This window comes from Rhinatrema bivittatum, chromosome 5, assembly GCF_901001135.1.
Source record: "Rhinatrema bivittatum chromosome 5, aRhiBiv1.1, whole genome shotgun sequence".
Taxonomy (NCBI): domain Eukaryota; kingdom Metazoa; phylum Chordata; class Amphibia; order Gymnophiona; family Rhinatrematidae; genus Rhinatrema; species Rhinatrema bivittatum.
Window position 1 is genome coordinate 248,933,487 of NC_042619.1, and position 23,340 is coordinate 248,956,826.

At 46.5% G+C, this 23,340-nt stretch overlaps 1 protein-coding gene across 8 annotated transcripts in view; it reads right to left on the reverse strand.

The window, feature by feature from the left end:
• Positions 1–3,066: 3,066 nt before the first annotated feature.
• The window catches only part of LOC115092639 (type I inositol 1,4,5-trisphosphate 5-phosphatase-like), an 82,280-nt gene continuing 62,006 nt past the window's right edge, over positions 3,067–23,340 (reverse strand). For 6 of the 8 annotated variants that reach the window (XM_029603745.1, XM_029603742.1, XM_029603738.1 and 3 more), the window contains 8 exons: positions 14,059–14,143; positions 12,362–12,454; positions 10,882–10,956; positions 5,509–5,582; positions 5,140–5,251; positions 4,966–5,043; positions 4,374–4,428; positions 3,067–3,598 (listed from right to left, as the gene is read on the reverse strand). In XM_029603745.1, coding sequence (XP_029459605.1) covers positions 4,390–4,428; positions 4,966–5,043; positions 5,140–5,251; positions 5,509–5,582; positions 10,882–10,956; positions 12,362–12,454; positions 14,059–14,143 — 556 coding nt within the window. In that variant the 3' untranslated portion in view covers positions 3,067–3,598; positions 4,374–4,389. The remainder of the gene's footprint in view (positions 3,599–4,373; positions 4,429–4,965; positions 5,044–5,139; positions 5,252–5,508; positions 5,583–10,881; positions 10,957–12,361; positions 12,455–14,058; positions 14,144–23,340) is intronic. The other 2 variants (XM_029603739.1, XM_029603741.1) reach the window with 2 other exon arrangements.

Sequence of the window (23,340 nt, forward strand, 5' to 3'; positions counted from 1 at the left end):
AGTATCAGCCAGTTTGGAACTATTTAATAATTGCCAAAGTCTTTCTAATGATAATAATACCTGCAATCTCCTGTAACCATTGCACACATGCTGTGATTAGGAAGATTATTGTTGTGCTTAATTATTAGAAGAAGTATAATTTATTGAATGAACGATGTGTATGTGTGGTGAGGATGTTAGGGAGTTTGTATGTTTTTATGTATTGGGATAGTGTGAAAAATTAATGAATTTAGTGAATTTTTTGGTCTCAACTGAACTTTGCTATAACATTTAAAAAAATAATTTGTGAAATGTGATACGTGATGTGATATTATGACTATATTAGAAATTAAAGTTTGTATTTATATTCATAGATTGTGTTTATTGAAACTGTTCGTTTCACATAGTAGTGTGGCCTTTTTCTAATCTGCCTTGGGGCTACCTTAGGGAAAGGTGGGATATCAAATACAAATGAATAAATAAGCAAGCAAGTGATAGATTTGCATGCAGTGTTTCCATCATATGCAAATTTATTTCATGCCTATTCACTGTGAAAATCCTGAAAACCAGACTAACTGGGAGTGTCCCAAGGACAGGATTGAGAACTCTTGGCCTAGGGAGACAGGCAGACGCCTCATGAATATATAGGGTCCTTTTTACTAAGGTGCAATTCCCGTGCCATTTTAATGCAAGAACGTTCCCACGGAGTTCACTAAACCACGGTACCCAAGCACTGAAATCTAGTGAAATCACACACAGCCAGCCGTGGCAACATGTGAGCCTGGCGCCTCCTGGGCCACGCCGTTCCAGGAAGTAAGCCCCGAGGCTCTTCCCACTCCCCCTCCCCCGTTGATATCCCTGCAGCCACATTAAAGCTTCTCCTCGCACCCAACTTTTAATTTTTCTTTCCGCCACTCAGGAAGCCCTGCCCCGCCTCCAAAACTCTGTCCCCACCCATTATTGACCAAAAGCCCTCCCACCCAAAAGCCCGTATGGGCCCCAGCACCTGCATCCCTCCTCCATACCAGTATGTACTCTTATCTGGGAGTTTAAATAGAGCAGGAGGGGTAAGGGGACTCATGGGTCAGCCAGTGCTATTTTAGATTATGGTGCTGGGGTATTGCTCCTGCCCCATTTGGACCTGTGGAGACTTACTGCTATGGGTGAGGACAGTTAGAAAGCTGTGGGGGGGGGGGGGAGACTTTAACGTGGCTCCAAGGATAACAGACAGGAGTCGGGGGGGTGTGAGGAGGTGGGGGCAAGCCTCTCGGGGACTTACTGCTCCTTTAACAGCACTGCCTGGGGGAGTGGAGAGGGGGCCCCCTGAGAGCATCAGCAAGTGCATTAGGCTGCTGATGCTCTCGGGAGGAGAGGTAACTACAGCTCTTGAGGGGCCGTTAACTTTCCAGGAATAACTTGGTTCAGGACGTTTATCGTGAGCCAAGTTACTCCATTTTACTATTAATCAGCTACTTTACATGTGATTCAGCTCATTGATTGGCATGTGTTGCACTTGAATCTTTTTTTGCCAGGAATCGCAGAATAATTGGCGTTTACTGTGTGAAAACTGCATTATCAGTTTAGTAAATAGGGCAACAGGCTTACAGATCTTACATCCAAGGTGGACACTTTGCGCCAAATTTTGAAAGGGAAAATATGCACAGACATTTTCAATGAAAACTGCCATGGGTATAAAGCCCCTGTGAACCTTTGCACCTAGTTTTCTGTAGGTAAAAATGGAAAATAACGTAGGCAGATCTGAAAATACCTCGTACGCGGGTTATTTTCCAATCCTGCCTGAAGCACAGCCCTGGGAACGCCTCCCTTCAGCTACAATCATGCATGCTATGGCACGCTTTAAACTGGACTGAGTGCGGGCAATCTTCAGCCAGGCTTCAAAAATCACCCTCTTGGCTTCCACAGCTAAGGGATCACCAGAGTGGCGCCACACCACAGAGTCCTGAATGTTCGAAGCTGAGAAAAAAAAAAGGAGCAGCCCAGTGGCTCAGCAACAGTTCCCATATCTGCTCCTCCTCATGGTGGCTGGGAATACTGCGGAGGCAGCACTCACAGTCCCCTGGGAGAGGAGGTACCCACCATGGCACAAGGTACACAAGTGGCAGCTCCTTGCAGAACCCGCTGTCTGTGGTGCCTGCCTAAGGACTGGCACTGTGATGGCTGGCTAGACAGGAAAGAGAGGAAGGGAGATTATACAATGGGGTAAGCTCTAGGAAGTTGTGAGTGGCCGGTTCTGACTGAGCTGGAAGCCCAAAAGAGCAGGAAGAAACTTTTGGGCAAAAAAAAATCTTTAAAACATTCAAATCTCACCTATGTGGTTCCTTTGGCTGGGTTTGGTTTCTCGTGCTCTGTAGCTTTGGATGCCATCAATGAAATTGTAAATTGTATGAAACTTGCAAGACTCCAGCACCCAAAGTTTGCTGAAGTCCTGCAGGATTTTCCGGATCTCTTTCCTAGAAGAAACTTTTGCAGGAGTAACTGGGGCCTGATGAGAGATGTGTCATGCTGAGTCAGACCAAAGGTCTATCGAGCCCAACAGCCTCCGGCACATCCCAAAGAGTAGTTACAGTAGCTTTATTTAATCTACCTGGCTACTAACCTGCTCTGAACTTTACCTCCAGGAACTTGTGCAAACCACTTTTAACCCTTGCAGTGTTAGCTGCCTTGACTACATCCTACAGCAACACATTCCACAGCCTTACTGTGGTACTGAGACAAAAAAAAAACAAAACCTTTCTTCAATGTGTTTTGAATCTTCTCCATGCAAGTTTCATGGTGTGTCCCCTAGTCTGAGTATAATTTGAAAGGGGATATAACTTTTCCCTGTTTATCCATTCCACCCCACTCATGATTTTATAAGCCCCTATCTTATCCCCTCTCAGTCGCTTCTTCTCCAAGCTGAAGAGCCCTAATCTCTTTAGCCTTTCTTCATAGGGGAGTTCCATCCCCTTTAGCGGTTTTGTTGCTCTTCTCTGTATCTTCCCCTAGTTCCACTTTTATCTTTTATAAGATGGGGGTGACCAGAACTGTCCACAATACTAAAGATACAGTCCCACCAGGGATCGATACTGAGGCAATAGGATATTCTCTGTTTTATTCCCCATTCCTATCCAAATCATTCCTAACATTCCATTTGCTTTTTCTGATCGCTGCCGCACCGTGAAGCCGAGGACTTCAATGTTCTGCTACAATGACTCCAAGATCCTTTTCCTGGGTGGTCACCCCCCAAACAGAACCCAGTAATGCCCAAACATGGTTGGGATTATTTTTCCCCATGTGCATCACTTTGCATTTGTCCACATTAAATTGCATCTGCCATTCAGATGCCCAGTTTTCCAGTCTGGCAAGGTTCCTCTGCAGTTCCTCACCATCTCTTCTGCATGCTCCTTGGAATTCCCAACCCAGGTCACATCCTCTCCCGTAACTGCAGGGTGTTCGCCAGAGGTGACCTGAGGCAAGGGGGGAGAGACCATGAGGGGAATGCTGAAAGTCATGAAGGCTGAAAGCAGAGCACTCACGCAAGTCAATGGTCATTCGAGTTCAAGGAGACAATCTCAGCAACATCTAAGGCTTTCCACTCCACCCGTGAACATTCTCAAAACTAGAGGGCAGAGACAGAAGAGGGAATATTTAACAGCACAAAACAGAGGAACACAGTTCTACTGTCACAACATGGCCTCTCCCAGGAGCAATACAGAGAATTCTTGAGGAGAAGTTCTCAGTTCACTTGGGCCAATCAGCCAACTTTAATTTTGGGCATGACATTCCCTTTCGAGAGCCCTCTCTCTCTAAACAAATGAGCACAGAGTAAACCTAGTATTTAAGGAGCTATTTTGCGAGAGGCTGGGAGGAATGCAAGTTCATTGGCCTGCAAGGTCATTTTGAAAAGGGCCAGCAGTTCCCAATTTTATGGCACGTGCAAATTATCTGCAGTAAAGCTGGTAAAATGAAATCCCCCTGTGTACTCTCTTATTTCCACTCTAACAGGCAAAAGTACGCACGCTGTGATGAAACTGAGCTGGAAGCTCACAGGAGCAGGAGACAATGGGGCCAAAAGAGAAGAGAGAATCCGTCCAGCTGTTTCGGGTCGTTTTGCTTGGACTGTCAAGCGTGCTTTTCAGTAACTGACACGTGTCAAGAGCTGATTTTATGCCAGTCATATGTAACTGGTCAAAGATGGTCTATTGTATCTCAGCAACCCAAAGCAAGGTCCGTGCTATCTGGATCCTTATTAAATGGTTGGTTGCTCTAAAAGGTTTGAATATGATGGTTACTGAGCCCACTGCTTTTAACAAAAGCACAAGTTATTCAGGTGTAAAGACACATTGGTGTATGTCACACCCAGTACACAGACAGACACACTGAGCAGTGCTTACCTTCCACGCTATGGTATTAGTCCAAAGACTTCATTCGAAAGAAAAGAAAAACTGGCTAAAGAGACACAAGAAGACAAGCCAAAATGAGACACTGTCCACTGGCTCTAGCCCTAAGCTCCAAACCCAGCCTGGCCCAGACCCCAAGCTCCAAAGCCATCTATGACTCAGCCCCCCATCCCAAACTCAGCTCGGCTAAGCCCCAAGGCTCCAATCCCAGCCAGTCTAGCCCTCCAGCTCCAAATCGAGCCCGGTTCAGTCTCAATGCCTGTTCATTCTAATATCTAACATGGCTCCAGGTACATATGCATTTTTCCCCTGTTTCATGTCACGTGGCTGCTGTGTTAGTCCACTGGGATTCGTACAAAGCAAAGGTCAACAAACAGGTTGCAGGTTGTGTGTGAAAAGTGTGAAGGAAGTGCAGCTCTCATAAGCCAATCACAAATGTACTGAGTTAGTTCAATAAAAAGGTGTCACCAACAACCTGTTTGTCGACCTTTATATCTACGCACTATGAGAGTTTGGCAGAGAAAGTCACACTTGCATTTTGCTCCAGTAATAGTAAGAGGAAGAGCTGGCACCTCCGAGCCCTTACCTTGTGATCTCCCATGCAGACATTGTCTCCAAGAGTGCCATATACAATAGCTGGTGGACTGCTTTCATTCTTCTTCTCCTACGACAGGACAAGCAGAACATACGGTAAGAAATGACCCAATAACAAGCCCTGCTATGTGAGAAGAGACAGTGGGGTAAGAAGGGAGTGGCTCACCTCCTGAAAGCAGCACTTTGCACTGTGAGACATGAGGACTCGGTCACACCAGGCGGGGCAGCGAGTGTGCTCATACTTGGTGGGGTTTCTGCAGTCTTCACTGTATGGGTAACTGAGAAGAGAAACCCTTCAGTTTCTATCGCTTGACAGTCCAGTCTAAACCATACCCTGATCTGCTACACATCTACTGGGAACCCAGCACTGGAAGAACAGGGAGCAGCATTAGATCGCTTTGTTGGGTATACGAGCAATTCTGGCATGCTTGCTCCCTTGCGGGGGGGGGCTACCTCACCGTTTCTGCCAGTTCTACCCCAATCACAGCCAGTCCCAACATGCACGGTCAGCTTGTCGACACGCCATGTGTCCTACCTGGGTGGGAAGACGATGGGCTGTTCTGAGAGCACGTCCAAAAAGGGCAGTGGCTCCTTATCATATGGCAGCAACTAGGGAAATACACAGGCGAGAAGGGCATTAGCAGTAAATACAAGCAAAATTGAGATCATCCCCAAAGTACCCTAGCTAACAAATAAGGTTCATTCATGTCAAGGTATGTGAAGACACTGCCCACATTGCAGGAGGCTGTCTCACCTTAATCGTTTCAGGCACACAGCAGCAGTCTCACTGTGGAAGGGGAAAAATCAGGCCCAGCACACAGCAGCAGTGTCCTGGGGGGTGAGGGAGGACGTTACATATTTACACAGTTTAGTTGAAAGGACACCAGAAGGTCAATGGATTGAGTCCTCCACCCTTCTTCTGACTGCTCTCTATACTGGGTAATCCAGGGAAAGGCAAAACTACGCCTCCTCACCTGCAATCAATTCTGCAGCAGAGAAAAAAAAGTCTCCCAGACCCCATATTCCAGGAGTAGCCAACTCTAATCCTCAAGAGCCACAGACAGGTCTGATTTTCAGGATATCCATAAAGAATGTGCATGAAGTAAGATCTGCATACAGTGCAGGCAGTGCATGCAAATAGGAAAATTGGTTCTTACCTGCTAATTTTCGTTCCTGTAGTCCCACAGATCAGTCCAGACTCCTGGGATGTACCTAAGCTTCCCATAACTCAGGTGGGACCTGGAGAGTTCCACTTATAGAACACTCTCACCTAAACACATAGAAGCCAGAGCCCCAACCAAGCGATAATGCCTAGCAAAAGTGTGCATTGACTTTCTAGTAGCTGCCCTGCAAATGTTATGCAGAGACACCTGTTGTGACTCAGCCCCGGAGGTCGCCTGAGAACACGTTGAGTGCACCCCTAAATCCCCCGGCACCGGGCATCCTTTAGTAATGTAAGTCAGCTCAATCGCTTCCTTCACCCACTGTGCAAGTGTAGCCTTAGACGCCTTACCTCCCTTCTCTGGACCACTCCACAGTACAAAGAGGTGATCCAATCTATGGAAATCACTAGTGACCTTTAGATACTTCAATAATGCATGCCTCCCATCTAAGAGCCTAAGCTCCCCCACTTGAGCTATAGAGGAATCCAAATCCGGGAAAGCTGGAAGTTCCACTGTCTGACTAAGATGGACTGTCAAGACTATCTTAGGCAGAAAAGAAGGTACCATGCATAAAGATACCCCCGAATCCAAAATCTGTAGGAAGGGATCTCAACACAACAGTGCCTGGAGCTCCAAAATTCTCCTAGCTGAACAAATAGCCACCAAGAAAACCAGTTTAAGAGTGAAATCCTTAAACGTAGCCCTCTTTAGTGGTTCAGACCAAGCCTCACACAATCCTCTAAGGACTAGATTCATATTCCAAGACTGACAAATGTTCCACACCCGAGGACGCAAGTTCTTAGCTCCCCGAAGGAATCGTATAACATCCAGATGTGCAGATAGAGGATACCCTTGCATTTTACTCCAGAAACAACCCAATATCACTACCTGGACTCTCAGAGAGTTAAAAGCTAGTCCCTTGACCAGAACCTTCCTGTAAAAAAGCCAAAATATATGACACCATAGCCTGAACATACTGCACTCCGTCAACAGCAGACCAGGACTTGAAGACCCTCGAAATTTGCACATATCCCAAGGATGTAGAAGGTTGCCTAACCTGCAATAAGATGGAAATAACTGCTTCAGAATATCCCCTCTGTCTCAGTTGTCCCCTCTTAGAAGCAAAGCTGCAAGATAGAAGTGAGCCACCTGACTCAAAAATATTGGGCCCTGGTGGAGAAGAGTCGACCGAGGTCTGAACCTTGGCAGCCCGACTATGGTTATGATGATCAGATCTGGGATCCTTGGTAGAAGTGGCCACTCTGGAGTTACCAGGATCACATTGCTCGGATGTTTCTCTATCTGCCGTAATCCCTTGTCCACCAGAGGCCATGGTGGGAAGACAAAAAGAAGAATCCTTTGATTCCATGGCAGAACCAGAGCATCGATTCCTTTCGTACTGTGTTCTCTTTGGCAGCAGTAAAACCGCAATGCCTTGGTGTTCTCTTTGGTCACCATTAAGTCCATATGGGGATACCTCCATCTTCCGTGAGAGACACATCGTTGCCTCCAACAGCTCCTGTTCCTGGGATCTAACTTTCTCCGACTGCTCTGCCCAGAGAATCAACTCTTGGGCTTCGCGAGACAATGCCTGATTCTTGCTTCTGCCTTGACTGTTGATGTAGGCCACCATTGTTGCATTGTCTAATAGGATCTGTACTGAATGGCCGCTTAACTGTGGCAGACAGGCAAGTAATGCAAAATGCACCGCTCTAGTCTCTGATTTTTTTTTTTTATTTAGATTTTTATATTCCGCTTTTTGTACTTTTTTCAGTACTTCGATGAGATTTGTACAATATTCTCTCAACCTAGCTTGATCCTACCCAGGTAGAGTCCATCAAGCTAGGTTGAGAGAACATTGTACAAATCTCATCTTTGGTTTAGTTTCCTCACTGCGAAGGTCATCAAATCTTCATAAGAGTGTACTGTTCTGTTCGTACATCTCTCTATGAATGTCAAAGTGGTCTCTAACCCCTACACTAATACCTAACCCTCACCTTGAGTAACTAGGTGGGCCTCCTATAGAGGTATAAATACCTAACTACTATGAAAGCCTTATAGCTGGTCAGTCTCTCTCTCTCTCTCTCTCTCTCTCTCTCTCTCTCTCTCTCTCTCTCTCTCTCTCTCTCTCTCTCTCTCTCTCAATCACCATGACTCCTCTCCTGTTTCAACCACTGGCCCTGCACAGACTGATCCTGACACACCAGCCTCCATCCAAGATGAAACTATTCCTTTAAGAGGGGACTGAATGGCTCTTTGCTAGGTTCATCACCCATCCTAGAGACTTCAAGTGCATCGGTATCTTTTGTACTGATTGTCAACAGAGGTCCTCTGATTTTGCATCAATGAGCCAGTCATCAAGACATGGATGCACCAACACACCCTCCTTTTGCAATGCAGCCACTGCCACCACCCTCACCTTGGTGAAGATACGCGGAGCTATCGCCAGCCAAAAGGAAGGACCAAAAACTGAAAATGTTCTCCTAGGACCATGAACCTCAGGAATCTCTGGTGCTCCAGCCTGATGGCTATTTGCAGAAACACCTCTGTCAAGTTGAGAGATTCCAAGAATTGTCCCTTGCATACTGCTGCTATGACAGACCTCAGAGTTGGACCTCAGACTCTCCATGCAGAAAGGGTAATCTTGAGAGCCGCATTTACCTTTGTTAAATCCAATATTGGCCAAGCTGTCCCTTTCTTTTTTTTTCAGAACCACGAAACAGATGGAATATAAGAAAATTTGGTTCTTCCCTTTTTAAAACTTGCCTCCGAGGCATTCCACTGAAGGCCAATTAACTCTTGAATTAGATACAGGGGGGAAAGAAACTTAACTTAAATTGTCCTCTGTCACACTGAGTGTGTTCAGGGTCTGAACCAACAAACTCAGCAAGACATCTATTTGAAAAAAGAAAAAATCTGAGCAGAGTCCAATGCAGCTCTCAATCAGATGTAATTTCTCCCTCTTCTAGAGGTGAGAAAGCCAATTCCCCATCGGGATCCTCCGCTGTCTCATAAGCCACATCCCCCTGAACACTGAACATTACCCGGGTCAGCCTCCCTGTGGTGTTTGCCTGCCCTGACTAACAAATGGGAAGCCCGAGCACACGATCCCTACATAGTAAATTGCTTCGCCTTTGCTGGGTGCCCCTGCAGAAAGGTCTGCAGGCCCTGGAAGCATTTCACCCAGGAGGAGGAGGATGGATCTATACTGGAGCCTATAGACCCAGCCTTGGTCTCTCCAAACTTTCTCTCTCGAGGAAGCTTCTGCCATCGGGAACAAGGGAGGAGGAGAACTGACCATTGCCTCTCCTCCCACATCACTCCCCTCCAGAGACATCATAGGCCAAGGGGATGTCCCAATATGAGCAAAAGCTGTAGGAGTCAAATCACTTTGAGCATCTAAACAACGCTGACACATCCGAAGAGAGAGAGCGAGGACTGAATTTCTCTCAGATTGCAAGCCTCACAGATAGAAAGGTGCTTGGACCTGTTTGTCCCTGGCGCCTAGCTCTCGGCGACCACCTATACACACACCAACGCCACCCAGGCGTATGCGTATATCCCTCCAGGACACGCGCAAATACATGCGCCAGTCTAGGTCGCAGTCTTACGAACACAAGTACCTATGCAAATACATGCTGAAGTCTATGTCGCGGATGTACGCGCTCAATTCTAGGCAGCAGCCTTACTTGCACAGGTTCCTGTGCATGCAACTACCACGTGGCGAGAATGGTGCATGCACCTATGCGCTCAGGAAAAGAACTACCGCCATGACCTACCATGCGGTTAAGGAAAGCCTGCCTGCACCTTCAGCGCATTTAGACCTGGATCCATTCAACATCCGGAACCGAAAAACACCGAAGAGCTGAAGAGCTTCTCAACAGCTCATGACCTTTGACCAGCCAAGAAACTCTGGAGACTGGGGCCGAGAGCCAGAATCCCCCCCCCCCCCCCAGCCTGTTCCACTAAACAAGCTTTGCACATAAGCGAATTAAAACCGGCAAAAGACCTCTACCAGAACTAGAGATTCCTCCTCGGTGCAAGTGCCTCTCTGAACCTCCGTGGGACAGGGAACCGCCAGTGATAGTTGAGGAGGGGATTCCCCCATCTCTCCCGCTGACAGTGCTAAGGAATTGAAAATGGACGCCATTCCTGTGCTGATGGTGAAAGCCTCAGTGCTAGACCCTGTCACCTGCGTGGCTCGTCTAGCCATCGGTCTCTCTGTCTCCATCTGCTGCCAGGGAGGCAAAACCCAGGAGTTTGGACTGATATGGATACATACAAGGAACTATCTCATGCATCTTCATTGTGGATATCCTGAAAAATCAGACCTGTTTGTGGCTCTTAAGGACTGATTTGGCCACCCATGCCATATACAGTGATGTGTTGATGTCTCCGATTCAGCACTTTTTCCTGGCATCTAAATATGTCATGACACTTAAGTGTTAGTCCCAAGCATACATGTACGTAAGCTGCAGGAATGATGGGTAAAGGGAAGGGCCACATGCACACGCGGGCACAACAATACTTAGGGACAGGGGTGCCAATGCCATGAACTGTGAGACATCTTATTTTGAACACAGTACTGTGATAGTGCCCTCAGGAGTAAGACAGATTCCCAGCACAATGCACTTACAATTGGGTTCACTGGATCTACCCCAAATGAAAGAATGATTGTACCATGCAGATGTTACAGATGTGTTAGCATGCATATTTTCCAGCTCTCCCTCTCCCCAAATACCTACCCCTTCAGCATAATCCTCCCTGAATGTGGCTTGGTTCAGGCATTCAAAAAGCCCCATTTCAATGAGCAGCAGGACCTACCAAGATACAGCAAGAAAGCCATCAAATAGAGCTTATTTTCTTTCTAGAATCATGCACAATCCTCTCAGTCAGTGAGGATACAATATACATCTGATTGAGGTATCCAGAGGTATACTGCTGCACCCAGGGAAGTACAGAAAACCATACCTTCATTTTCAGTTTTTTTCTTTTATTTTTCCTGGGAATTTCAATGGTATAACAAAAAATAAATCAGTGGAAAATGATTTTGTTATACCGGTAACAAACAGGAGAAAAATCAGTGGTAGTCATTTTAAATTGATTATTTTTGTTATAACCATTGAAATTCTCAGAAAAAAATAAAAGAAAACTGAAACAAAGGTCCCTACCATACTGTATGCAGAGAAACACACACCCATACTGTACCCAGAGACCTCCCACTCCCACTGTGTCCAGAGGAATATACACTTGTATTGTATCCACAGACAACCGCTGCTGTACCTATAAACACACACACACTTGTACTGTATCCAAACACACCTATACTGTACCCAGGGAGATCATACCCCCACTGCGTTTTTGATGCACTAGATTTAGGCCCAATGCAATACCGGTATCAGGGCATCCCAAACACACGTCCAAACCAGCGCATAGGTAATAGTGCTTATCACATGTAAATTCCATGTAAATGAGACTATTAGCTATTACTGTGCAAATCAAAAAATCCCCGCGCGTCCAATGCATTCATTGTAATGCAGCACATTTAATGCCAGCCTGGGTCAAGGGCTCAACCAAAAAAACAAAAATACTGCTTTCTGTGGTTCCTCCTATTATAGTACTATCACGAAACAAAGTAGGAGGAACCACAGAAAGTAACATTGTACAAAAAATAAAGACTTGAAAAAAAAATTTCTGGATGCCCAATATACACGGTGCAGGCCGTGTATATTGTACCAGCAGCGGGAGAAAACAGATGCTTGTATTGAGGGTCCATTTTCCTAACTTGCACTGACAGCCATGTCTCCTGGGTGCCCGATGCAGAAGAGGCACTAAGGACGCACAATTTCCCCTAGTGCCTGTTTTTTTTACACGGCAGCTCATTACCCTATTGCACTGTGTGCCCAGGAGAGGTGGGTAGGCATGCGTTAGGAAAGCGGGTGCGCTCAATCATGAGTGCCCATTTTTTGCGCAACAATATTGCATCAGCCTGCTAGACTGCTCAGGGAAGGGCCATTTCCTTGTCCTGAAAGCTGAATCTTGAAATGTTCTTAGCCATCTAAAACGTCCACCTGATGATTTCTGTTAAGTGGGCAAATATTTGGTGAGACTAGCATGGACCTCCTCCCTCTATCACCTGCTTTCCTGTGCTTCTCCTCTGGGAGAAGTGTTTCAGGGATTAAGCCCTTCCTGGTGGGTCATTGCTTGTCCATTTGACTTTGCTACCTTGTGACTGTTCCTCTCTTTGCAAATAATTTTCTTGACTCTGCCGTCACTGTCACGTCTCACTGTCTGCAAGGTGCCACCACTGCAGAGACTCTGGAGAGAGAAAGAGAAGCACTGCTTTTCAAAATCTAACACTGGCAAATTTCTTGGCATCAAGCACTGGGTACAATGCACTAGAAGTGTTTCCCAATTAGCATGGCAGGGCACATCGGTGTGCCTTTGGATCTGATCAAGCGTGCTACGGAAAAGTCACCAGTGCCCGATGCTCAGCTGGGCTCTGCTCTCAGCACTTTACAGCAACAGGAGTCATCAGCAGTGACTCTTAAATATGTACGAGCTCCTTTCTGAGAACATGTGTAATCATGACATGCATCGTCTTCCTAGCTACAGCACGAACCCTGGAGTGTGGTAAATAATGGGTAGCAAGCAGGGCATGGATAGCTGGGTACCACTTTGTTCACCACAGGAAGTGCACACAGCACCTCCTCATTTTCCCCCATCTTTGAGTTCTTTCAGCCTCTGTCACCCCCAGGCTGAGTGAGACTGTGAGAATGTGCACTGAGCACTGCATCTGACTCACTTTGAGTGTTGTGAGCAGCAGTAGCAGGGAAGGAGCTCTGGCAGCCCCACACAGCAGCCAAGGTAATTATTCAAGTCAGCTGCCCATATCATGCTGACTTCTCCCTTTTCCTGCACTTGTATATAGAGGGAAGTGGCCCACTGTGATGAATTAAAGTGTATTTCTACCCCCTTTCCCTCTAGTTTTAAAATCTGGAAAAGAAACTGGTGGGGCTTCCAGCACTTCCCTACCTCTTCTTCTGACCATTAGCCCTCTCCATAACTGCACTGCCTGCCCTGATAGGACATGTGACCCAGCCATTAAATTGTACCACACTGGGGACAAATTATGAAGAAAAGCACTTACAGAGATAAGGAAAGGCTTGTGGGAGAAGGGAATGCAGAAAAACAGAGAAGAGAGGTCAGGGCAAACTGCAGAGTCTAGAAGGAGTAGCTAGAGATGGTGACCAAAATGTCACAAGACGACTGACTTTAATATAAAAAGAAGATAGAGATCCAGTCAAATGAATAAAGGAGTCCAGAAGGAGACACAGATGCCCAGGAGCTGAACTGATTCCTGCTGCTGTATTCTGGATAGACTGTAGGGGAACAGACGGAGGTAAGTTATACCTGCAGGAATCAAAGCGAGAGATGACCTGGGTATGGATTAGGGTCCAGAAGAAAGGTCAAATTCAGACTTTGCTGTACTACCAAGGATGTAGGGTATGAAAGAGAGGCAACAGCACAAACTCCCAAAGTTTCTTTTTTTATTAAATTTATGTATAATTCAAAAAGGAAAATAGGAACATATAAACACTCACAATCACAATTTTCAACACAAAATACAGAATTAATCAAGTCCACATTCTGTGGGGGGGAGTTGAGAAAAGAAAAAAAAAATTGCAAACCAGCAATTATAAAAGAAAAAGATAGGAGAAAACTCCCAAAGTTTCTGTTCTCCATCGCTTCTGTTCCCCACTGATGTTTCATTGGATCTTAAGATTGGGAGACAGAGGTTGGGAGGACATTTTTCTCCGACTCAACTACTTTCCCTTTTGCCCCTGTGTCTCCACAAACGGCTAGCACATCCCCAGCCTCTCCCTTCCTCCCCGACACAGAGCCAGCCAACTTCTTCTCACCTGGATGAGGTTTCGAGCATCCAGCCGGAAGTTGAAGTCTCCAAAGAGAAAAAACGGCAGGAGTGGAAAGCGATGGTCATTTAATCTGGAAGTGAAAAGGACAACAGTGCTTCAGGCAATACATGAACAGGGCAGGGGAACAGGATATATCAACGTTCTGCTTTTACTAGAACCCTGGAACTGAAGCTTGGGGATCCAAGCACTTTCTACAGCAGCCAAGCTTCCTGGTCTGGCCTACAGTTTGTTTGTTTATTTAACTTTTTATTTAAAGAAAAGATAGGCTAACATAAAGTATTGAAATGCATACGATGCAGTAAGAAAATAACCAAGTACATAGAAAAGCACAACAATCAAACAGTGCGCTTACAATAATCAAGATTAAGGGCCCCAGGCCTTTCAAATATAGAGAGTTAGTCGTCATGGTGCATCTGTTCAAGATCGGCAATTTCCCGTACCTGGCGACTCCAGTAATCCAAGAGGGGGGGTGGTTCATTTTCCAGAAGGTAGCAATGGTAAATCTAGCTGAAAGTAATAACTGACTCACCAAAGCTCAGGATTTAACAGGCACCAAAGAGCCAGCCCAGCAACCCAGCAAACCCAACTTAGGGCTCAAAAACTTTGGATGACCGACTATGTTAGCAATTTCTTGTGCAACAAGATACCAAAAATGTTGAGTGGCTTGACAATACCATCAAATATGAATATATGTTCTGCATTCCCCACATCCCCTCCAGCAAAACACTCTGGAGCCAGGAAAAATTGCTGCAAAATGAACAGGCATCTATAGGTTCTGTGTAGTAGCTGAATCATAAGTGCGGTGCGCCAAACACAGATAGTACCTTTGATGGGCTGAAGTCCAAATAGTTTTCCAATCTCAATGAGCCAAAAACAGACCAAGATCAGCATTCCAGGCATCTAACAAGGATTGGGGGTGGTGGATCCAAATTTTCCAAACAGAATAGCCCGATAAATTAAAGCAACCCCCGCATGCGCGCCTGTGGGTCACTAACGAACTGCTCCAACCCCGTTAAGGGTCGCAAAGGTCTTTGAACATCAAAGCGAGTATTCAGCGCTTGGCACGTTGAAAGTACTGTGCGTGTGAATCAGGACAAATGCCAAGTCAACTACTAGGGACTAAAAGGCGTACATTTCCGCATCTACATCCCATAGGTAAGTATTGGTTGTCAATCCCTGCCCTTGCCAGTCTTTGAAGACTGCGGAGAATGTACAGCCGGATACAAGAGAGTTACCATATATAGGGGAAATGGGTAACAGCTCTTCTGCAGCTAACCCTAAAAACCTTTTAACCACAGTGTATGTGCCAAAATTGGACTTTGCCTAGAAACCCTGTGACATTGTGGGAGGTCTGGAGGTAAAGAAGGAAGCATAATATCAGCCTGCTCGCACTCCATAGACAACCAAGAATTAGTCAGGCCACACAGCCACACCTGAAGACAATGGAGTCTAGATGCCCAGTAATAAATTTCTAGCAGGCCGATACAGTAAAGCGCGGCCGCAGTTACCCTGTTTCTAACCCGCTTTGGACGCACAATTTGGATGCGTAAGGCGAACCCGCGATTCAGTATCCGGTTTTACGCGTCCTTACCGCTTGCCGAAATGGACGCGTATCCGTCTCCGCCCGCTGCATGTATATGATATATTAATGATCGTGCGCCCAGATTATCGCCTTTTTAACCAGCTTATTTGCCACGTCTTTAACCTGCATATTTACCGTCTACCCTGACCCTGGCGTTAGTGTGGAGTTCAGTCAGCTTCCCGCTGCCTTGAGCGCCCGGCTGAAGCCCAGCAGCCCAGCAGCAGTTCTCTGAATCTGAATCTGTTCTTTCGCGCTGCAGTTTATGTCACCGCTCGAAGAGTCATCACTGACTACTGGTTGAGTTGCCCGCAGAAAAGAAAAAAAAAGCACCCCATGCCAGCAACAAAGAGGACTGCTAGAACTTAGCCACCCAGTCCCAAACCAACCCAATCCACAGAAAAAAATGCTTCTCGCACAAGGGGGGAAAAAAGTAACCCAACCTGGCACCACCGCGCTTAACTTCAGAGGACTTCGGTTCCGTAGGGTTTAGTTTCTGTACGGAAGAACGGACACCGTTTCCGGGGGCTCCTCTGGCCTTCTCGTGGGTCTGGGCTCCTTGTCGCCGCTGACTTGCAGTGGGCATGAGCTCCTGTATCAGGCCCTACCCCTACACACCCTACGCCGTGACCTCGGACGTCCAGCCAGGCATTCAGGTCGCGGCGAGAGTTCATGGACCTTCCCGCTGCCTTGAGCATCCGGCTGGACGTCCCGGATGTCCAGCCGGGCGCTCAAGGCAGCGGGAAGGTCCATGAACGCACGCCGCCACCTCGGTCGTCCAGCCGGACACTCAGGAGAAAACAGCGCAAGACATGTCTGCAGGGGCTTCTGCTCAGGTAGGAGTTTGCAGGAAGTGAGCCTGGGAACAGGAAACATACTGTAGAGCTTCCCCTGACAATCAGTTTACTTGGCAATTTCTGAGTTCTGAGCGCCCGGCTGGATGTCCAAGCCGCGACCTCGGACGTCCAGCCGGGCACTCAGGTCGCGGCGTGCATTCATGGACCTTCCCACTGCCTTGAGCACCCGGCTGGACGTCCGAGGTCGCAGATTGGACGTCCAGCCGGGCGCTCAAGGCAGCAGGAAGTGGGGTGTCTGCTGCTGCTTCGGTCTTCAGCCTCTCTGCCTGCTCCTTGCAGAGACTCCTCGTCTCCCGCTGCTCTTTTGCCCAGTCTTTTCACCCCTTCATCCTGCTGCCGTCGCCCAGCCTCACTGTCATCCTGTGGGGAAAGGACAAATCAAAACCATCACACTGGGCAAAGCATGCAAGACAAGAAGATAAAAGCAGGGGAGTAAGAAGTGAAGAGGCAGAAATTCTTTTCAACATGGCCGCCTTTCTTTGTGACAAATCCCCTTTCGCTGTCCCGACAAAACAACCTGTGCAAAATTCCTCTTAAACTCCTTCAAATCCGCCTCCCTGACCTCTCGGAAGGGCGAGGATGGAGCCCCGGCTCTCCCTGGACCGCGCTGGGGGCCTTTCCTACCAGCATTTTCGGCCAGTTTCCATCATTTTGCCACAAAATCAAGCCCGAGTGCTGCCTTGAGCACCTGGCTGGACATCCAAGCTGCGACCCTGGACATCCGGCTTGGACGTCCAGCCGGGCGCTCAAGGCAGCGGGAAGGTCCATGAACGCACACCGCGACCTCTCCGGCTACGACAGCGGCAGCAAGCCCAGCAGCAACCGAAACAGCGACATCAGCATGGGCTACGACCAGCGGCACGTCAGCCCCCGCTCCAGCTACTCGGACTCGCTCTATGGGGCCCCGGGCAACCCTGAGGCTGACAGCGCCAGCCCGCCGTGGGCCAGTCCACGCTCCAGCCTGTGTGGCCAGTCCCTGGAACTGGAGAAGGAGCTGGAGCTGCACATGAAGAAAGAGTATTTCAGTGAGTAACTAGTGTGTGGTACTTGCTTCAGTGCGGACAGACGTCCATGGGCCTTCCCCCTGCCTTGAGCGCCCGGCTGGACGTCCAAGCCGCGACCTCGGACGTCCAGCTTGGACGTCCAGCCGGGAGCTCAAGGTAGTGGGGTCTGTAGGAAAGAACCATCCACTTACCTGGTGGAATGTCATTTGAAATGTCATTTGAAATGACAGGTACTAGCGCACCCTGGATACTGTATAGGTGCTGTATAACGCTGTATACAGTAGATGGATTGTGCACGCCTACTGCTTCATTGACGCGCTTTGGACGCCACTTGGATTTGCGTCTAATTTGAATACTGAATTGAGCGGTATGTGAACCAAAATATGCGCGCGGCAAATGAGGGTGCGCCCGGCACTGCCGCACTCTTTCTTACGCGTCCTTACTGTATCGGCCCGTAGGTTAGGCATACCAGCCCCCTTTTGTTGTTTTGGCAACCATAATGTCCTGTTCAACTTGGAGAAGAGACGGCTGAGGGGGGATATGATAGAGGTCTTTAAGATCATGAGAGGTCTTGAACGAGTAGATGTGAATCGGTTATTTACACTTTTGAATAATAGAAGGACTAGGGGGCATTCCATGAAGTTAGCAAGTAGCACATTTAACACTAATCGGAGAAAATTATTTTTCACTCAACGCACAATAAAGCTTGGAATTTGTTGCCAGAGGATGTGGTTAGTGCAGTTAGTGTAGCTGGGTTCAAAAAAGGTTTGGATAAGTTCTTGGAGGAGAAGTCCATTACCTGCTATTAAGTTCACTTAGAGAATAGCCACTGCCATTAGCAATGGTTATTTATTTATTTATTTAAAACATTTCTATACCGGCCTTCATGAATGGGATTCATATCAGGCCGGTTTACATGGAACAGGGGAAACCAGAAGTAAAAATAAAACCAAGTAAACATAAATAAGAAAGGTCGAAAAATCAAAGTTACAATAAACAGGGGTATTGAATATTATTATTATTATTATTATTAATATTATTATTATAATATTATTATTGAATATTGAATGGTTACATGGAATAGACTGTTTTTGGGTACTTGCCAGGTTCTTATAGCCTGGATTGGCCACTGTTGGAAACAGGATGCTGGGCTTGATGGACCCTTGGTCTGATCCAGTATGGCATTTTCTTATGTTCTTATGTAAGTCCATTAACAGCTATTAATCAAATTTACTTAGCGAATAGCCACTGCTATTAATTGCATCAGTAGCATGGGATCTTCTTAGTGTTTGGGTAATTGCCAGGTTCTTGTGGCCTGGTTTGGCCTCTGTTGGAAACAGGATGCTGGGCTTGATGGACCCTTGGTCTGAACCAGTATGGCATTTTCTTATGTTCTTATGTAAGTCCATTAACAGCTATTAATCAAATTTACTTAGCGAATAGCCACTGCTATTAATTGCATCAGTAGCATGGGATCTTCTTAGTGTTTGGGTAATTGCCAGGTTCTTGTAGCCTGGATTGGCCACTGTTGGAGACAGGATGCTGGGCTTGATGGACCCTTGGTCTGACCCAGCATGGCAATTTCTTATGTTCTTATGTCCTCAGTTTGATTCTGGCAGGCTTAAAATTCCAGATAAACTTCCCCTTCAGGCTATTCAGGTCAGAGAAAACCTGACGAGGAATATCACAGGGAACATGTTGGAAAAAATATAAAAGTTTCAGCAGAATATTCATCTTTAGGAGATTAACCCTACCCAACCAAGAGATAGGAAGGTCAGCCCACAACTGGAGCTGCACCTTTATTTTGCCAAGGATCCCAGCGTAGTTCTTAGAAAAAAGATCCTTTGCATTCCTAGAGAAATAAATCCCCAAGTATGTAAAAGCTATCAATGACCACTCAGAAGCTAGAGAGGCAGTCAGGGAGGGGCATTCTAGAAACAACAGGTTATTTATTTATTTATTTATTTATTTATTTATACTTTTATATTACGCTTTTCACACTTTTTTCAGGATTTCAAAGCAGATTAGGTATTTCCCTATCCCCAGAGGGGTAAATTTCAGATTTATTATAGTTGACTTTATAACCTGATAGAGCACCAAACTGAGCAAGAAGATTCAATAAGACCGGCCCAGAAGCAGAGGGGGCAGTCATATATATTAGGACATCATCAGCATAGAGCGAAATTTTATGCTTCCTCCCATCCAGCCTGATACCTTGGATGGCCACATTTTGTCGAACAGCCACAGCTAGAGGTTCAATTGCAAAATCAAAAAGCAGAGGCAATAGCGAGCAACCTTGGCATGTGTCCCACCCAATAGGGAAAGCTGATGTCAACGAACTGTAGGTCGCTTGAACAACATTCAAGACCTTTCATGTTGTTGCAAAATATTCATGATTGTTGGAATAGGAAAAATGTCCATTAAAAAACTGACTCCCAAGCACTTTCTACTCTATAACTTTAAGGCCTGAGAGCTCACGGACTGGGCACAGGGTACAGAGCCTCACCTGTAGGACTGGATCATTCAGGGGATAAGTACAGAGATACAGAGCCTAGGACTGGATACACAGCCTGTCACTTCTAGGAGTGGAGGACTCAAGGGATGGGCACAGGTATACAAAGTTTGCACCTCTAGATGTGGAGAGCTGAGGGGATGGGCACAGGGATACAAAGGCTGTAATCTCTAGGACTGATTCGTTCAGGAGATAGATAGAGAGATACAGAGCCTAGGACTAGAGGGCACAGGGACAAGCGCAGGGATACAGTTTCTGTTACCTCTTGGACTGGTGGGTTCAGGGACTGGGAACAGTGATACAGAGCCTGTCACCTCTAGGACTGGGGTTGGCAGGGGCTGGGCACAAGGATATAGAACCTGTCACTTCTAGGACTAGAGGGTTTAGAGGATGGGCACAGGGAAACAGAGCCTGTCACTTCTAGGAGTGGAAGGCTCAGAGAAGTAGCATAGGATGTACAGCCTTAAGTGGGCAAAAAAAAAGTACAGGTAAGACTATACTAAAATGTGCAAAACCATGCGCATTCTATATGTGGAAGATTTAATCCCCCTCTGAAGTTGTTACATAGGAACAGAATATCGTGCCTTGGTCACATACACAGAACACAGACAGACCCTTACCAAATACAGAAAAAAGCACCACAAATGAGAAATGGAAACACACAGTCAAAAACTGAATTGGAAACTCAAGCAGCCAGGCTCTGTGATCAAAGTAGCACTAAAGAAACAGAAATGCATTTCCTCCTGTGCTGTCCCAAATCCAAAGATCCCAGAGATGCACCCTTCCCAAAACTGAGAGTGAGAATCAAAGACTTCCCAGGAAAGGAAGAAAGAGGAGAAACAACAGCTACAGCAACAAACTATGGGGCAGCCTGCTACCAGGAATTGTCTCTCTTATTTCTTCTCTCTTTCCCCCATCATGACACGTTAGCCAGCTGTCCCTAAATAGCGATGCAGCCACACGAGGCTGCAGGCTGCAGCGGATTGCCTAGGCAGTTGGCTGCTTTGCCTATTGGGAAGTCTGCCCCTGCCTGGGGAGAGCAGAAATCCAAGGGAGAAAGACATGATGAGCAGCAAACAGAAGAGAGGTCTTGGGGTGATCATACTTCATAAGAACATAAGAAATTGCCATGCTGGGTCAGACCAAGGGTCCATCAAGCCCAGCATCCTGTTTCCAATAGAGGCCAATCCAGGCCACAAGAACCTGGCAATTACCCAAACACCAAGTAGATCCCATGCTACTGATGCAATTAATAGCAGTGGCTATTCCCTAAGTAAAATTGATTAATAGCAGTTAATGGACTTCTCCTCCAAGAACTTATCCAAACCTTTTTTGAACCCAGCTATATTAACTGCACTAACCACATATTCTGGCAACAAATTCCAGAGCTTTATTGTGCGTTGAGTGAAAAAGAATTTTCTCCGATTAGACTTAAATGTGCTACTTGCTAACTTCATGGAATGTCCCCTAGTCCTTCTGTTATTCAAAAGTGTAAATAACCGATTCACATGTACTCATTCAAGACCTCCTATGATCTTAACGATCTCTATCATATCCCCCCTCAGCCGTCTCTTCTCCAAGCTGAACAGCCCTAACATCTTTAGTCTTTCCTCATAGGGGAGCTGTTCCATTCCCTTTATCATTTTGGTTGCCCTTCTCTGTACCTTCTCCATCGCAACTATATCTTTTTTTGAGATGCGGCGACCAGAATTGTACACAGTATTCAAAGTGCGATCTCACCATGGAGTGATACAGAGGCATTATGACATTTTCCGTTTTATTAACCATTCCCTTCCTAATAATTCCCAACATTCTGTTTGCTTTTTTGACTGCTGCAGCACACTGAACCGATGATTTTAAAGTATTATCCACTATGATGCCTAGATCTTTTTCCTGGGTGGTAGCTCCTAATATGGATCATCAATGGGATGGAGCAGTGGTGAGAGCCAGGGAGATATGAGGGTGCATGGGTAGCAATATAATTAGCAGAAAAAGAGGCAATAATATCTCTATACATGTCATTAATGAGACCTCAACTAGAGGACTGTGGCGGTCACATTTCCAAAAGGATATAGACTGATTAGAGGCAGCCTAGAGAAAGGCTATGCAAATGGTTTGGAGTTTGCACAACCATAAACCATATGGAATGAGATTCAAGAACCCAAAATGGTATACCTAGAGGAGAGCGGTCAGGGCTTAAAATCATCTGGAGCTGACCAGAGCAGAGCTCCAGTAAATCATTTTCCTTGGCTACCGCTCCCCTCCCCCTACCGTCCATCCCTTCCTGTGATCCTTTTTCTAACTTCCCCCAGCACTCAATTCTCTTTCTTCTTCCCTGATTCCTCAACCCTGCCAATCCTCTTTCCCCTCCGACGTGGTCCTCTTTCTCTGGCTGGTGCTTTATCCTGTGCCGGCTGACGTCCCTCCGCAGTTTGAACATGCAGTGTCATTTGTCTTACAGGTCCTGCCAGCAGTGTGTGCTGGATCCAGCCAGTGGAGGAGGCAGATGCAGGGTGACGCACCACGCTCCCCCTTACCAGCTGGAGGGGAGAGAGAGGAGGTCCTGGGAAGAATCTGTAAGAATTGAAGGGCTGAGAGGTGGGGTTAGGATACAGACATTTAAATACCTGGGGAAGGCAATTAAGCCTGAGTAAAATTGTCTGTACTGTTTTACAGTGCAATTACTTTTATTCGCATCTCAAAAAGTTACAGCCAGCAAGCAATGCACAAAGATTTTAGTTTGAAATCCCTGCATGTGCTTTCTATGGGTACAGAACATTCACTTCCAGCCCCAAGAAACATGGGGGACTTTAAATTCCCCCACCCAAACCCCCAAAGGTATAACAAATGAACAAGTGCTCAGTGGTAAAGAAACCGCAAAATAAGAGGTGGTGATAAACAATCCTCTCAACACCTGGAGGTGGAAAGGGCAACAGAAAATGTTTCCAGTGGCAAGTTCAAAACAATATTTCCATGGAGAAAATTCATAAATGTTTCCAAAGATACTTTATAACGGAGAGGCATTGATTTTTTTTAAGGGGAAGCAAACAAATCAGTGTGAAAATCCCGAGTGAGAAAGGATCCTAGATACAAAGATGAAAGGAAATGCCTGGGAGAGGCTGACAGCAGCGGAGAGGAAATGCTGCCTAGGACAAGTGAGAAAGTAACAAGTCCAGTAAGAGGCAGTCTCTCTTCCACACAACAGCACCGCTTCTCACCAAGCTGCCTTTGCTAGGATGCTCTTAGTTTCCACTTAGCTCCCCCTCCCAACAACATTTATTAATAGCTTCTTCTAAGGTAAGCCAAACCAGAGAT